Source organism: Elgaria multicarinata, chromosome 1, assembly GCF_023053635.1.
Source record: "Elgaria multicarinata webbii isolate HBS135686 ecotype San Diego chromosome 1, rElgMul1.1.pri, whole genome shotgun sequence".
In the NCBI taxonomy this organism is placed as follows: Eukaryota; Metazoa; Chordata; class Lepidosauria; order Squamata; family Anguidae; genus Elgaria; species Elgaria multicarinata.
In genome coordinates this window covers 139,615,437-139,633,569 of record NC_086171.1, presented here as the reverse complement: position 1 = coordinate 139,633,569, position 18,133 = coordinate 139,615,437, and the positions used below count along the sequence as shown (strand labels likewise).

The following is an 18,133-nucleotide window of genomic DNA, read 5'->3' as shown; positions in this document are numbered from 1 at the left end:
TGTTGCTAGAATAGTATTAGAAATTTTGCATACATAGTGAACCAATGAACCACAGCCTTCTAGACATTCAATTATTTCAACACCAATTGCCTCATAGTATTGTAAAAAGAACAGTAAGAAAGCTTGGGCTTACGTTACAAAATACTTCATGCTTCTTGTACTATCTAAATAGACAGACTTGCTTATTTACCCTCCCACCCACCCCAAAAAATGTTCTATGTAGCATTTCTGTATGAATTTCTAAATTCTGGAAAGGTGTGCTTTTCACTTTGAGGTATGACACAGACTGGGAACTATAGTTATCTCATTTACATAATAGATTTATTCATGTTCTGTTACTCATGATTTCAACTCAGAAAAATCTTCAGAGCATTTTTTTCCAAATTTCGGGCGGGGGGATACCCTGATTATTTATGCATGTAGCTTCTTCAACAAGGGCTGTTTCTACACCTGCCTTTTTTCCTTGGATCATCCCGGGACCATCCCTGTGCATGCAAATGACACACAGGGGATCTCGGGAGTAGGCAGGCGCGATCCCTCCATTTTCCTGGGATAATCCTTAGGTGTAGAAAGGGCCCAAGTGTCTGTATCCAAATGCAAACAAATTGGCTGAATGCCTTTTTCCAGATGAGTATTGAATTAAAGAAGTGGTCTGTCTTTGTCTATAGCCAGACAAGCTTCTATAGGGTTTGGACCCGTTCAGATGTAATGTCAAACCACATTTGGTGTTACGTCTGAACCAGTACAAGATCAACTCAATTCGGTTCATGCCAAAATTAGAATCATATTTTATTTCCTTTTAAGATGATTATCAGTTCCTATTTTATTTCTGGTGAACATCTAGACAAATAGCAAAGATCCATAAAATGATATACCTGTGAGTTCAGCCTGTGGCATTTTATTGATTTTACGATCTACTGCAGTCTACTGGATTCCTTAACACAGTCTGTTTTATAAATCTTTCAAACTTCACCCCCCCCACACACACACGTTTTAAAATAGGTTCATTCTGCTGCCCTCTGAACACAATGGAAGTGTTGAATAAACCTCCCCCTGATTTATGTTTCCCCGTTGAATTTTATTTTATTTTGAAATAAAGTAAAAAAATAAAGACAGTAAAAAAGAATAATGATATAAAAAGATCTGTAAAAAATAAAGAAACTCACTAATTACAGTTCCTACTATATCTTCAATATATTAGAGTAAAACAGCCTAGATTGGACATACAAGTTTTATAGCATATATAAGGCATCTGTATTTGATTGGAATTTGATCAGAAGTTTGAATGGCTTCCACAAAAGGAATAAATGGAAAACATAGGATTTCTTGCTTCCTGCACTTGCTGAATAATTTTTACATAACCCAGGTTTTGTCAACCCACTGCTGTTTAGTTGACTTCCAATTAAATACAATACATGACTTTTACGCAGTACTACTGCTTTGGATTTCATCTTTCCTTTTTAGTGATAGGTATCTTTAACATTAAACATCACCAACATGTGCAGAACAGTTGCAGTCCAATGAGAAATGAACAACCATGTATTATTCTAGCCTTCTAGTGTTCACAGAGTTAGATCCAGATTTAGGCATGTGCAACTGAGCTGACCAAAGCAGACTTTTCTGTCCCTTCCTCCCCATATCGGCCCCACCAGACCGCTGAACATGTTACACTGTGGGTTGGGGGACCCTGCTGAAAGGGATGAACTATGGTGTGTGGAAAGATGGGGATCCCTAAAAATCAGGCAGATGCACCGTCCGTGAGCAAAGGCCTTCTTCTGTTCATGGAAGGCAGTTCCTGTATCCAACTCACACAGTTTTTTCATTCTTCTCTGCAATATGGAAGACGTGCTGAAATCTATAGAGAAATTTGCATTGAGTAATTCAATATTTTGTTGGGCCTTTGGACTAAATTTGGAGGTTTACTTACCAGTAAGCCAAACAACAATGTGTGTACAACTGGAGAATGCATGTTCTTTTTTTTCCCCTTTTCTTTTTATTGCAATAGCTATTTCTATGAGGCAGTCTGGGAGAAAACATGAAATCTTCATCAGCTAGCTTTAGTTTAAATCGCAGAGTAACTTTCAATGGACGTGAAGGTTCTATAAATAAAAATATATTTCTATAATGAGGCTTCAATAAATAAATAAATAAATAAATAAAATTCCTGGCTACTCCTCCTGTCTCCTATATCACTGTATGTTTTGAGAGTTCAAAATATGTGCAGGCTCTCAGACTAATCCATCCTAGTGCTTATTTATCAAAACCTTTGTGTACAATATGTTGGTAAATAGCAACAAATTAATACTGTTTAAATCTGTATTGCCGAATGTTCACTGATTGCTCAAGGTATGCTGAATAAACAAGGCAATTCCTCTACCCTTCGGTGTGGAATATGTAAAATTCTCCTTTTTTTTCCTGGCGAGAAAGGGAGGGGAGAGGACAGACCGGGATATGCAAAACCTTATAGTCTATTAAGCCACTGTCTGCCAGCACAGCTCCTCTGGATGGTATTAGTCCTGTCTAGAGGAGAAAGTTAAAAAAAAAAAAAGGATGAAGAGGCAAAATTTGCCTCTATTGTACCTTCTAACCTCCTGGCAGCAACCCAGCAGAGTGTAGGATACTTGAAACCTCCAAGACTGAAGGCTTCATTCTAGAGAACAGCAGCCCAATAGGGTTGTGCCCTAAGGTCCAAACCAAATATGATAGGGAAGCAATGGGTACTTTATCTACCTGTCTGCTCTGTTCACTTATAAAATATGGGTAGGAGAATTGAATCCTACATAAAAGGGGGGCATATGGGGGAAGCGACTGAAATATGCCTCTTCTCCACTTTATATCTCTGTACTCCATTGCTTTATTTTCCCCCCCAGACTAACTTACTGTTGGAACTGGACTGGGAGAAAAGTGCTTGCCTTCCCCAACCTGGTGCTCTCGAGATGTTTTGGTCTACAACTCATTGGGTTCCTAGCCATTGTCCATGCTGGCTGGGGCTGATGGGAGTTCAAGTCCAAACCATCTGGAAGGCATAATGTTGGGAAAGTCTGGCTTAAAGCAGTGGAGCTCAGCAAGATCAGGTTGGAGAAATGGCAGGTTTCACTCCTCTCCTCTGTGTCCCTTTTCATGTAAAGAACTCCCACTCAAATCCACTTTACATGTGAATGGGGCAGACGTGGACAGTTTGCCCCATGGTATCTTGTTTGGCCCTAATACAGAAATAAACATAAAATAGTGAGAGGCTAGTTCCGACTTTGAGAGGGCCGGTTTAAGACCTATTTTATATAACTTACCTAAAGCGGAACCGTTAAGTGAGAATTTACACACAACTGGCTGGCATTGCTGTTGTTGTTTTTTCTTCCTTTGAACCTTGTGTCAATGGAGGAGATCACACCTTGGATAGGCAACAACCCCCCCCCCAAAAAAACCTTCTCAAAGAAATGTTCAGGCATTGAACCTTTTGCTAATGTCCCCAAAGCTGATTATCAAGGTGTTTTCTATAGGTTAACAGACATCATACAGACAAAGTGATTCTCAAAGCTCTCAAGTTACCTAAGTTTGAAAAAGAAATATCAATTACGGAAAACATCAGCATAATTACCCTTTTCAGTAGAACAGCACTGAAAAAGTGATTTCTCCCCCCACCCTTAAAAGAACTTGAGTATTGAACTCTGCTTCGTCAATGCCGGAATGTAGTGCTTATATATCCTGCTTTAAATGGGAAAGTAAAGGCAATTCCTCCATACAATCAAGGCTATTTCCCAGCCCCCTCCTGTGTTTGGCGACAGGAAGGATATTGTGATAAAATGATTCCCAACTTCATCGGCATTGCTAAAAACATTTTTAACTATGTTGTCAACGATTACATAATGATCTAGCTAATTGCACATTGTAGTCAGATTACTTAGTCTCTTCTGCCTTGAAGGATCCACAGACTCCAGCGTTTTTCCTTCAAGGAAAATGAATTTGATTATTCTATTCCCTATTATAGGTAGATTGTTCTGATGTTGATCTAAAATACCACCCAGTCTGCCATTACTAGGATATTCTAATAAATTGCGTACACTGTCATGTCAAACAAACAGAACCCTGATTTAATTACATATACCAGAAGGCAAAAAGTTCCACTTGTTTGGATTTTCATTGTTCTTACTAATAACAATGATGAAAATTGATTTATTTTTGTTTAGAGAAAAACGTAAGTATTTTGTTGACCTGAAACAAAGTTGGTATAATTTATCAATATTGACATGTTGATAAATTGACTGGTTTTGCCTTCTCCTTTCATCTCTACCTTTGGTGGTGTTCACTTGAAGCAATTAAACATGTGCTTTATGCATACAGAGTGACTATGTTCCATTGGTTGCAGGCTCTTCTCGAGGGCCCAGCCCCTTAACAATGGGTGCACAAGACACTCTGCCTGTAGCTGCAGCTTTCACTGAAACTGTTAATGCGTACTTCAAAGGAGCAGACCCTAATAAGTAAGTATCACATTGTTTGATTTCATCTCTTCCCCATGCGGTGGGCAACTCAGAATTGGTCTTATACGATCAAATTACTTGGGAGGGGAACACACTCGGGACTGGTGATGTAAACCCAGCAAAAAGGCTAGAGACAATATTAACTTGTAGCTGACAAATATGTCAGTGAATATGTGTTGAATGGAAAAAGGACACAGGGCTTTGTCATTTTTCAGAAAGGAATCCAGCACGTTAAAGAATATTCCACCTAGTTTCTAAGGGCAGCTCATATCCTTTCCAATTTTATCCATTCATTGTCTGAATTTTTTCTATAGGACAAGAATTCCTTGCATAGCTATTTTCAGAGGGTTGGATCCAGACCTGCTTTTTCACAAACAGATGGACTTCAACATTCCACAAAAGGGACTCAAATCCAGCAGAAGATTCTCATAAACGGAAGGAAAGAAGGACATTTTTACTGATTTCTCTTTACCCCGGTACCACCTGCACTCTAGAGCAGATTTTCAAGGGCTAAAGGGTGAATGAGTGAAAATCATCTCCTTCCTCTCCCTTCTGCCAATGGGAGCATCCATTTAGGGGAGTTCCACTTTGCGCAACTCTGGATCCAGCCCAGAGATATATTTTTTCCTTTATATTGTTCCAAATTCAGAATCACTGAAATCAATATGTGAAACATGCCCACAAAGTACATAGAACATCTTATGTGTCACATATCTTAAGCGCATATATTCCCCTTCAGGACATATAGAAGTTCTGTTAATGGTAACGATAAGCACACATGTGATTAAAAGAAACATAATGGTTCGAAGGGCATACCCTGTTGCACTTTTTTTTGCACATGAATGTATTTATTATAAAAACAAAAATGATACTGCTTTTTCAGGCATTTGGTAGCGGAGGACTGTATAAAGTGAAAATTCTGGACGTCATTCAGATTTATATTTCTGCCATATTTAGAATCCTTTCAGGACACATGGATTATTTTTAATATGATCAAAGTCCTCTTTCATGTAAAACCGCAGTGTATATTATCTGTTGTCCCAAAAAACTGATATAAAAACATTATATCTGACTATTTGAACTTGGCATCAGAATATACTGAGTGGGGAAAATACTTTAGAAGGTTTGTCACTGGTATTGTTTTTGGTTCTTGTATTATAATTCTTTGGGTAGTGTGGGGGGACACTGGCTCCTCCCTTCCTAATCTCAAGGGAAGTAATTCACTATCTTGGTTTTCTTTTGGTTCAAAAAGGGTTACTTTGCTTTTTGGTGTTTATTTTATACATAGGGCCTGCACAGCAGGATTTTATACATAGGGCCTATTCAGAAGACAACTTAAATAATATCTTTAACCATGGTGGTTAAGCCAGAAAGCCGGGCTGTGTTCAGAAGACACTTTAAACCATGGCTGTAACCATGGCGACTAGGCAAAAAGCTGACGTTTAAGGTGTCTTCTAAACAGGGCCATTCTGGTGTATTCTGTTTTTAACAAATTACCACTGGGTTTTCTTTCTCCAAGTTAAATCCAGTATCACAAGAGCAGATTTCTGTCAATGCGACGGGAGTCCCCCTTTCTCTCCTCCCTCCCTGCATTGTGCCACATCCAGATTGGCTCCAGATTGTCCCCCCAACCCTCTGAAACAGTTTTCAGGGGCAGAGGTGCTGCGGTGGGGAGAGAAATCTGTTCCACCAGTATTTTTGATTCCCCTGTCAAACAGTCCTGACTTCTCTCCCAGCCTTTGTTTCTTTTTGATAGTTCTATGTTTTACTTTTTGAGTAAGACTGGATTCTTATTATATTCCCATTCTTTCTTTCTTTATTTATTAGTTTATTTATTTTCCAAATGAGGGGGCTAGCTCTTCATATATTCTAGCTGCAACCACTATAATCCAGGAGAATGGCTGTTACTGCTTTTGCAGATCATGAAAACCAAAATCAGAACTGTCCTGTTGCAATCAGATTTCTTTTAACTGCTAACTTAAGTGATTGTTGACATTATCACATCAAGACAAAACAAAATGCAGATCCAGAAAAATATACATAACTGAATTTTGTGTTCTCTTTCCCTTTGTCTGCCTTTCTTTTGATTTTGAAGTTGCATAGTCAAGATTACTGGAGAAATGGTGCTGTCATTTCCTGCAGGAATTACTAGACATTTTGCCAATAATCCCGCCCCAGCTGTTCTAACATTCCGTGTGACAAATTACAACAGGTTAGAACACGTCTTGCCAAATCCGCAACTTCTTTGCTGGTAAATATCATTTTATTAAACTTTTATAAAGTTATAGGGGAAGTTGCTTTTGTAACTTTTGCACAAAAATATTACATAGTAAATTTATTTATTTATTTATTTATTTATTTAAAACATGCATCACTAACCCAAGATGGAGCAAGTATATGCTGCCACAGTGTGTACTTGCACACTGCCTCGTTCACGAAAACCCTCAATTTAAAAATTGTGGGCTAACATGATGTGTGAACCAGACTTTTATTTCTTTAAACAAATTCGATCAAGTTTATGTAAAATAACAAAATGCCATTATCACACAATTTCCAGAGGAGTACCAACAAAAAACATGACTTGTGGCACCTTAAAGATGAACAAATTAATTATGGCATAAGCATTATTATTCATAAAAGCTTGTTCCATAATAAATGTGTTAGCCTTTAAAGTTCCACAAGACATTTAATTGTAATCACATAATTATAGCTCTACAACTACACCTAAACACTATCAAAATTAAACCAGAATTGCCAGCCACAAATAGACTGCATCCATAAAGAAAATGCCAGAGAGAGAGAGTTTTTAATTGTTGCCTAAAGGACAAATGAATTTCTCTAGGCAGGGCACAACAACTGAAAAGGCTGTCCTGTGCCCAACTAACACAAAACACATCAAACTGTAAGAACCTTTATTGTTAGCAAATCAGGTACTCCAGAAATCATATAGCTTGATGGCTTCTAGTTTTAGGCTCAACATGTAATTGAATGAACGGTCAAAAGCTAATAACTATAATCATGTCAGGGATCCATATAACTTAGTTTTCCCCATTGCAGTCTGTACACTTCATCATACAGGGCAAGGGCCTCGAATGATTCCTGGTGTAAACCATCCTTGGCAATCAAAAACAATGGTTTCAAAATACAGGACAAGGGGGTTGAATGATTTCTGGTGTAAACTATCCCAGGCAATCAGAAACAAGGGTTCTAGAAAAAGACCTAAGTAAATTCAGAGAGAGAGAGAGAGATTTCGCCCAAAGTTGAAAACTTCATTGGAACCTTTATGCTATATTGGTCAAGACTTATCAAATCCAAGATTCAAGTCATAGATTCAAGAGTAAATCCAGAGTATAATCCCACACAGAGAGAAATTTCAATAATTATACCTTCTATTTTAGTATCACACTACATGGGTCCAGGCACAGAAAAGTCCAAGGCTCAGGATCAGTCCAAGCCAGCTGGCAACTCTGGGCTATCAACGATGAAGATACATAGTCCATAGCAAACAAGATTCAAGGTCTATGAAAAGTATAGCAGTAGTTTCCATGGCAGATTCCTAATGAGTCACAGATCAAACAGGCAATTCAGGGTTCAAGTAAAGATATTGCAGATGAAACAAACTCAGTCCATGTGAGAAATGTTTCTCACATCTCAATTGGAGGGAAGTCTCACACATGAAAGGTTATAGGCAGTTTAGGATGGATGATAAAAGCTGGACATTAAAGATGAAGTTCCCAGCAAAGGCTCCCAGCCTGGGCATCAACTTTAAAGCCAGGGTGGGGCTGCAATCACACACCTCCTAAATATCTAATTGTCAGGGGATCTCAGTCCATAATAAAAACCTACTCTAAATAGAGCATTTTTATTCCACCCTCTTGAGTTGATGTATCAACTTGTGTGAGACCTCTGAAAACCCTGCCCCCTTCTGGTTTCTCATGGACAAGCTATTACCTATGACAAAGGCCATGTACACCAGTCACCACATGTCCACTTCTGAAAGCATGGGGAGTCGGAGCAGGGTCTCTTTCTACTGCTCCCAGTCCCTCCCTTCAGCAGTCAAACTAAGATTTCTCTACCTTAAGAGAAGGTGTGCAGTTGAAATTAAGTTTAACATTTTATTAAAATTTTCAAGATTAAGCTCCATGTTACTCTTTTGTGCTGACTAATTTTCGAAAATGGCATATTTTTGTCCTTTTTTCCAATGGATGCAGTGACAGTACACAAGCTGATGCCAACACAAAGGAATTCTGGGTAAACATGCCAAATTTGATGACTCATTTAAAGAAAGTGTCTGAACAGAAACCACAAGCAACATATTATAATGTGGATATGCTTAAATATCAGGTAAGGTCTCTTTCAGAGTTTAATCTTCTGGAAGTAGTAGTTTTTATTTTAGCCCTTTTATTTAATTTTTATTTAAAATATTTCTAGGTTGCCTTTCAGGGCAGGAGACCTCCTATAGTAGAGTTCATAAGCATAACTTGATTATAAATGGTTAGCAGTTTTATTTGCCATGGAGTACAGGATATTTTGCTTTGTTCTTTTGCCATTTTGATGAATGTCCATTCATCAAGATATTTCCTCAATAACTTTTTTAAAAATACTGTTATTCTTTCAGATACTAAATGCTCTCTTTCTGTCTTATAAGGTATCAGCCCAGGGTATTCAGTCTACTCCATTGAACCTTGCAGTGAACTGGCGGTGTGATCCTACAAGCACTGATCTACGCATTGACTATAAATATAATCTAGAGGCAATGACTACGCCAGTAGCGTTAAACAATGTGCAGTTCCTTGTTCCCATAGATGGAGGTGTGACAAAACTTCAAGCTGTGCTTCCACCGGCTATTTGGTATGAACGAGAGCTGGTCCTTCATCCCTCCTTCCTCTCATTGACCTAGTTTGCACAACCAGCATGGCTCACTGGGTTATTTAACCTCTTATGTTGCACATCCAACTCTCGATCGGAGGTTGTCTTGTTTTCTGAACCTGGTGAGCATGGGTTATGTGAGAGTTAAACAAGCCTTGAATAACCCATGTTCTGTTCTAGTCTTGTTTAACCCTTGCATAAACCACACTTGCCAGATTTGCACAAGAGTGGTAAAAAGCCCATGCCACTCACTTCTCACTTCCTCTCCAGCGAGTGCCCTTCCACCGATGCCAAAACAGCAGTTTGGAAGGAATGTCACTCATTCCCTGGCTTTTTTAATTTTTGGTGCCTCAAAAATGTGGAATTGGGGTTGTGTTGTTGTTATTAGTCGTCCTTTGCAAGTGCTCACTTAGTCTGTGGGATATGTGGAGTCTTGTCAGGTCAATTTCCTGGTATGTTTCAGCTGTCAAAGGGAGCCGTGAAGTGGAGGAGGTAACATACAAGGAAATTGACAAGATGAGTTGCATATTGTCTAATTTGCATACAGTTATGAAGCACCGAGGGAGAAATAATGCTAAAGGAAAGAAGGGACCCAACAGCACAATGCAGAACCACTGAAAATGAAGGGAAAAAGCCAAGGGAGGAAGTGTACCCAAAGGGGTGGGCAGTGTCTTCCCCTTGGTGATGTGATCCACTCACTTTTAAGTGTTGGACTGATATTTCTCAGTGTCCCCCACATTTTCAACACTTCCTTAACTCTCCAGCTACTCTAGAAAGTGGAGACATTAACCCCCATTTTTTGCTACTCCTTTTTGGAGAACTTACTACCGACGATCATAATTAAAAAATCACAGCTCCAGTTTCACATTTTTGAGGCATCAAAAATAAAAATAAAAAAGCTGGGGAATGAAAAGGGGTGGTGACTGGAGTGATCCCAATTGCACATTTCTGAGGCACCTCAAAATGAAATCCAAGGAACGAAAAGGGATAGTGATTGGAGCAGGGGGACAAAACCCATTTTTGCTGCAAAGTTCCCTGGGATATGTGCTGGAGCCGGCTGGAGGACTGAGGGGGAAGAAGGGAGAGAACAACCCAAGGCAAGTCTGATCATCTGACAAATTTACCATGGGTTGTTCTGTAAACAACCCATCTACCATGGCTTATTCACAAGTTGGCTTAATGTGATATACGAACCCATCCATAGATTCTCAGTGCAATAGTATTTTTATCTGGAAAGGTGCAAAGAGGGTCTTTTTAAAACTTGTAAAGCAAATATTGGAATAGCCTAATATTTAGTGCTGCTAATAGGAGACAAGGTACTCCAATTTGCTGTAGTTAATAGCTATGATTGTTTGACTTTGATCATCACTATTACTTAATAAAGAGACATCTTGAGCTAATTTACATGAGGTGATAGCAGACACATCTGCTTTGGCACTTATAATTACCAAGAGCTTTTCATTTAAATATTTGTAGAGGAACATTGGCTTACCTAAGGACAAATAGGTATGGGAACTCCTTGCGATCCTAGTACAGTGCTGTAACATTAAGCTGGAAGGCATAGGAAAAGCTCTGTACTAAGTTCCGCAGGAGGATTTTGCAGTGACATCCTACCCTGGATCATGTTCATTTCTGGTTTCTTGTCTCCCCACTCACTTCTGTTGCCTCCTGTTGTGCTGAAGATGTGACATGAATAGGACTATGGCATTAAGTGTGCAGTATGAAATTGACTTGCTGCTTATCACACAGTTTCAGTGGCGGGGTTCTCTCCCCCCACCCCACCCCGCAATGTATGCAGTAGAGTAGAGGTTGCAGGGTGGGTACAAAACCACCCCCTGCAGCACTGGGTTCAGACAACCCGCCAACCCGCGCTGCATCGCAAGGAATTACGCAAATGGTGGGAGCACATGCAGCACACGCGGGGTGGGAGGAGAAGCCACAATAGCATCTTCCTCCTGTGCAATCATCCAAATACACCCAGTGTCTACATCAGTATTCTTAGTCCTTATATGAGCAAGATTTTCTCTTGTTTTTAGGAACACTGAACAACAAAGGATATTGTGGAGGATTCCTGATATTTCACAAAAATCAGAAAATGGAGGTAATAATGCAAGCTTACATTTCTCCTGAAAACACTGTCTTTTCAGGCTGCCTTGAGCCATGATAGCCTTGTTTTTCTGTGTTTTCTTCTACTAGCTAGTTCCCCCTTATTCCATAATCAGTATCCCCTTTATCATTTGTACCTGTTGTCTCCCACGGGTGCGGTGGAGAGCCCTGTTTAAAGTGCAGCCATAGACAGTTTTTGGACCTGTTCAGATAACATGCTAAACTATGATGGTTAAGCGTTTTGACCTAAACATTATGGTTTAGCTTGTTATGTGAAGCATGACTTAGTGTGTTGTGTGAACCATTCCTAGCCATGGTGACTACATAACCAACACGCTCACTAACCATTGGCTGCAAAAGGTTTAGTGGCCTAATCATGACTTAGTGTGTTGTCTGAACAGGCCCTTTAAGTGAATGGAAGATGGTATGATAAAGCCAGAATTTCCTGCATTGCACACATTTATTTCTTTTCCCCTCTACTGTTTTTGATCAGATATGCATGAATTACAAAGTTTGACCAGAATTGACACTAGGATAATAGAAATGTGTGTGCACACTATGAATAATAAAGACTCTGTACTCCTCACTCTTTGAGGAGACTATATTCTTTGTCTTGCATGTTATAATATTTTTGCCATGGGGACTGGCATACATAGAGTGAATTTCTAATTCCTGGGCTGTATAATGGGGCAGAACTTTCTGCATGGGTTGCCACCATCAAGTAAGAAATTACTGCCTCCCAGCTATGATCACCATTTACATAGTTTGTGGGAAGAGAAAAGTGATTCATAATGGGAGGCACAGGATAACTTAAGTATCAGGTAAAGCCTAATTCCTTCAGTGAGCTTTGCTTCACTATATTGCCTGTAGCTGGGAAACTCATCATGGAGGTATCGATCGCCATGATTAAACTAACATCTAAACAGGCTTTCAAACCTTAGAACATAAACCTTTTGGGCAGAGACCATGAGTCTCTTAACCCTGAACCACTAATCCAGCATGCTAATGTTTAATTTGTTTTTAAGTGGGGAGAGCCTTTTGCAAGCCATATAGTTAGAATCATGCTCCTTTCTTAGCTTAGAACAATTAAGGGGTTATATATTTTTCTGGTGTCACCCCCACCAAAGCCAAGAGACAGCCCTGGTTCAAAGGATGGGGCAATCCCAGAAGAGTTGTGTGACATATAATCTTCAAATGCAGGAGGTGGCAGATTGCTATTGTGGAATCTCAGTGAGTTGCCCCTTCAAGGTTGCAATGAAAGCAAAGGCCCTGATCCTGGTAAACTGCAATGGGGTATAGAGTGGGTAGTACTCCCCTGTTGTTAAGAAGGAAGGAAGTACCATTGATAGTCCTACTCATAGCTGACCCATTGAACTGAATAGGACTTTAATTTCAATGAGTCTTCTTGAGGTAAGACTAAATATAGCTGAATGGATAAAAAGCCAGTTGAAAGCTGGGGACTGAGCTGTTCAGTGGGATAGAAGGGCTTAATTCATTGATTATATTAGTTCCTCACAGGTCCCCCTACAGAGAATAGAATATTTTTGGGAGATTTGCTCTGATATTTTGATAATTTTGACATGTTATTTCTGTGTACTGGAGTTTTATTATTGTTTGTACAGATATGCTGTGAGGAGCTTTGGGCACAAATTTATAGTGGACTAGTGGCATACAAATAAAAGTGCTGGTAATTATTCATGCAGCGCAATGCTATGCACATTTCCTTGGAAGTAGATCCTACTGTGTTCAATGGGGGCTTACTCCCAGGTAAGTGTGCACAGGATCGCTGCCTAAAAGTCCCAATTGCTCAGGAGGAAGTTGGGATGGTGTGTGATCCTGGCCTGACAATAGCTTATCCCAATGCCCTCCAATTCGGCCTACTGTGTGCACACACATTTTCTCATTATGTTCCACTTTTATAATATACTTGCTGAATTTTCGATCTAAAGGTGTGGGCTCATTGCTGGCACGATTCCAATTATCTGAGGGACCAAGCAAACCTTCCACGTTGGTTGTACAATTCACCAGTGAAGGGAGCACTCTGTCCAGCTGTGATATCGAACTTGTTGGAGCCGGATACCGTTTCTCACTTATTAAAAAGAGGTTTGCAGCAGGTAAGAACATCCTAAATTCTCTGTAGATCAGTAAAATGGAGAGCTGGTCAGAATGGTGTGGTTTTCAGTGCCACTTGGTCTGGATGCCTACATCCAGTCTTGGTATCTGTTAAAAAAGTGCATGGTCCCTCTCGTAGGAGTGTATACCAAACACAAAATTCAGTTAGGTCCCTCATTTGGAAAACAGCCCACTTCAGCTCTCACCGATTCAGAGGCCACCATGTCAACTCAGGTCCGATTCTCAATTCAGAAAGCAAATCTTCATGCCTCCCATTGGAATCAACAGATGGCTATAATTTTTTTTTTTGGGGGGGGGGTATGTCAGAATTAGAAGACATTTGTAGTCATAGTAGTCCCATATGAGGGAACTATGCCTGCCAAAGTTCAGACAAATAGCTGCAGGGGGTATTGTGCTACACACCTTTAAATTTTGAATTAAAACAAAATTAAGGGAATTGCCAATGACTTTTCTAGAAGAATTGAATGAAATTTGCAGACAGTTTTTCTCTTCTGAGGGGATCAAGCCTGCCAGGTTTCGAATAAATAGGTGCAGGGAGCTTTGTGCAAGTTTGTGGTTTTCCCAAAAAGGATGTTATGAAAATCGCATGCAGCATTGAGGTAGCCCTAGTTATGAAATCTGCAAAATTTCAAAGCGGTAAATGTAGCAATTTTTTGTGTAGAAGGGGGGGGGTTCAAATTTAGGGTGGGGGTAAGTGATTCTCTTTTCCTTACCACCCTCCATTGTGTTTTTTGTAATTTGTATGAAAACGACATGTCGTGGATGTAATCCCTAGGCAAGAAACTTGCAAAATTTACAGTTTAAGACTTCATTTTCTGCTAAGTTGAGAGCAAAGTTGCAAGGAGTGCAATAGGACAGGAGTGAATAATGGATATGGAGTATACGGTGGTAGAGGCAGTACTTGAATACCTTAGTCCCCGATGTTACGCCCTCCCTAGGCCCACAGATTCTGCTAAACCTTTTAATGTTCCTGCTCCTAGGAGAATTAACAAACCACACTGAACACTGTGATATAGTATTTCGACAACCTCCCCCAAAGCACTGAGAATAGAGGGCCCTGGTAAAACCGTTCAGTGGGATCAGAAGCTAGAGCTGCCAGTCACAAAACTACACCCCCTCCTCTGGCTTCCCACTCTCCTCTCCCTGGTGTTTTCTTTATATGGAGAGCTTTGGAAGAAATGTATCAATTTGGAGACCCACTGCCTGTGCCTGTGTATTCCTCTGAATCCCAAATCTTCAGGAGTGTTCAGATTCAGATTCAATCTGCTTTTAATGAGCCCTGCTTCAATTCAGACATCTCCCGAACTTGTCTCTATCAGTTTGGGATTCAGCTAAATCCGAAGCGCACCCCTAGTAGTTACGGATTTAGGATGTGAAAGTGGCCACATTTATTTATAATTAATCCAATAAAACCAAGCTATTGTCTGATGTGTTAGTCAAACTCTATGAGGTAACTTCAGGGACAGCCTTGACATTAAGCAAGTGAAGCAGCCAGCCACAGGCAGCATATTTAAACAACAACGCGTTATAAATTAGTTCATGACAATATTTTTACCAAAATTGAAAATTCTATTTGGATGTCCTGCCTCAAGTACGACAATATCTGGGCAACAGGACCTGCAATAATCAGGAGTTACAAACTGACTCCTTCAGTGATCCTCATGGAGATGTGACATACATATTCGGATATCCTGAGTTGACTATTTATAATTCCTGCATCAAAAAGATTTTTCAAAGATTGTTTTCTCCTCTCTCTCCTCACTGTTGGATCATATCTGGTTTGAGACAGCACACCCTGGCCTAAATAAGTTATTCATAATATTTTTTAAAGGGGAAAAAAACACAAAAGCATGGTTTAGCAATCCTGGAGCATATCAATGAGTGTATTACTAGCAGAACCTTTCTATAAATAGTAGTTTGAAGTTGATAGATAATTTGTTCTGTTGGGTAAAGTTCAGATTGGTTCAATCTCCATTGAAGGAATGTGTATGAAAATCCATAGTTCATAAATTTCATCAATTGTTTAGGCCTCACCTTTACTCTTGTAATTTAATTGATACAAATGTAAATTTTCATGAGTTTGTTTATACAAATAAATGTGTTTTACAAATTCTGTAAATTTATTGTACTGTCGCTTTTATCATTTTTCTTACAGGAAAATACCTGGCAGATAACTAACAGAAGATTATGCAAGTATGTGGAAAATCCATGTAGCTGAGGACTGCTGTGGGTGGACGGGTTTTATATGCTCTTTGAGGGAAAACTAACTAAATCCTGTACTCGGGACATTTCTGTTGGAAGTGTCAGCAATTTCCAACATTTCTCCCTCAGAAAATACCATGTTGACCAGTCCTACAGTATTTACTTCTAGATGTAATATTGTTAATGTTTTAAATTGTAATTATTGTATTTGTAAATTGTACTCATTCCAGTAAGGCTGTATTTTGGCAGTTAGACACTTGAGTTTTAGCATTTTACCATTCATGAAATGGGTGTAATTTAAACTGTGGTATATACATTTAATAGTAGTACTGTTGAATGGCACAATGCTTTCAGAGGTAGATAACATTTTGTCAATATATACAATTTGAATACAATGCTAATAGCTGTGAGAAAGGGGGTGCCTCAAAAAGAAAGTTAACTAGATGAACAGCAAATTCACTTAATTTTTTTTCTTTAGTCCTCAATATACGTCATATAAATAGTTGTATGAATAAACAGGTCTATATTTAAATATTTGATTGATTTAACTCCAGAACATTTCAGTAAATGTTGAGGTGCTTATCACTTATTTCCCAAAATGCTACAAAAGTATTTTTCCACTTTAAACACTTTTTCATATTTTCATCATAAAAAATATCAACTTGTCAGAAGAAGATTTTTAAATCCTCTAGCTAAACTAGTGTAAACTCCAGCTAAAATGAAGCTGGAATAGTTTGTGGTTCCTCCCATTAGTCTGACCTGTTGCAGATGTGGAGATAAAGAGCACAATCTACTAGAAACCTCCCCACTATGCAAGCCCTTTTGAAACACAAGAAAGCACAGCCAGGTGGTAAAGCAGTTCCAGTTATTTTCAGTAAGGCTTGCCTGGGAGACGCTTCTGGTGGGTCATGTTCAGAATAACCCAACAATTTAATTTAAAAATATAAAGTGACGACTTTGACTAATTCATCTCTTGATGGCCATTGTTTTATTTCAGCAACAGTCTCTGACTTTGTAGGCATGCTTGTTTATTTTTATAGTACATGCAAATGCTTTCCTATGAACATCATTTTCCTCCTCATCTCAGTTTCTAAGATGAGTCTGAGGACGAAGAGCTTCAAAGTAACGGATAGTGGGTTGGTTCCTGATTTAGCCCTATTTAAAGCTATGCCTGTTAAAATCAATGGGACTTTCCCATTTGCAAAGGTTTGTAGCCTTTTAGAGAAACTATTACATGACCTTGAAAGCTAGGAGGTAGAGAGAGTTTTGTGTGGCAGAATTGGCAGTATAATTATTAACAATACTGGATTCTCAACTCTATTTCAAGTATTTACCTGCAGGATATTCTGCTTTCTTCAAACAGATATTTAAGCTCCAGTTTCTAATCAGTTGTGAAGGATTTCTTATCTATCATAAAAAAAAAAACCTATAGCTTTTAAAAAAAATGCTATTAAATTCACCCACATTGCTAAAAATGCTTGATGTATATTCATAGACCATGTTGTTTTAGTTCTGTAGCATTTTTTATTTGGCAGTTAAGCTAGCAGTCTGAAATAAAGAAGGAGCTAATGAGCGCCATGAGAGGCTCGCACAATGAAGTTGTGCAGAGGGTCACGAGACTAGTGGATAGTATCCATGCCACTTTTTTGGGTGCACACAACTAGTATTTTTGTAAACCGAGTTCTAAATAGGTTGGCATCCAACTGTCCCATTTGCATGTGAAAAAGACTGTGCTTGAAAAAAACAAAACCCAGTTATGTCTGCATTAAAACAAGCAGACAAAATTAGAGGCTCTCCTAGAAATCTGGCCATAAATAGATATCTTTCAATTTTAAACCAGCATGGGAAGCATATATGGTACAGCGATAGAAACTGGAAATCCACATAAGATTAGAATAGGAAAAAAGTATTGGAGTGAATTCATTTTGGTATGAGTCTTGTATTAGAAACCTGAGGAGGTAATTTTGAAGAAAATATGATGTACAACAAAGAAAGAGACCTTATTTTTTTCCTTTGGTTTCTCTGTACCATAGATAAATGATAAATGTTGATCTTGTAAATTGCTAGATCTCTGCATGACTTGAGATGGGAAAATTGAGCTTTGTCTTAACATTCCTAAAAGTTGCCAGGTTAGAAGTACGTCTGATCTTTCTGTGTGAAAGTAAAATCAGGCGGCTGCTGACATCTGGTGACATCTATCATGACACTTAACATTACTGCGGCTGGACTGAGGAAAAGCAAGTGTCTGTCTTGCTTTAATGGATGGAGAACTTTGGGCAGTATCCAATTGGGCTGCTCAATCCTGGACTGTGGCAGGTCAGCAGAGTTCCCTTCTACGAGCTCACCTG

The 18,133-nt window shown here is 39.1% G+C and overlaps 1 protein-coding gene across 1 annotated transcript in view; it reads left to right on the top strand.

Annotated features, from left to right (window-relative positions):
• Positions 1–16,963, top strand: part of SGIP1 (SH3GL interacting endocytic adaptor 1) — a 141,191-nt gene extending 124,228 nt beyond the window's left edge. Inside the window, exons 20-26 of the mRNA XM_063137700.1 lie at positions 4,364–4,475; positions 6,571–6,726; positions 8,687–8,819; positions 9,124–9,326; positions 11,381–11,445; positions 13,400–13,564; positions 15,739–16,963. Coding sequence (XP_062993770.1) covers positions 4,364–4,475; positions 6,571–6,726; positions 8,687–8,819; positions 9,124–9,326; positions 11,381–11,445; positions 13,400–13,564; positions 15,739–15,761 — 857 coding nt within the window. The 3' untranslated portion in view covers positions 15,762–16,963. The remainder of the gene's footprint in view (positions 1–4,363; positions 4,476–6,570; positions 6,727–8,686; positions 8,820–9,123; positions 9,327–11,380; positions 11,446–13,399; positions 13,565–15,738) is intronic.
• Positions 16,964–18,133: the final 1,170 nt, after the last annotated feature.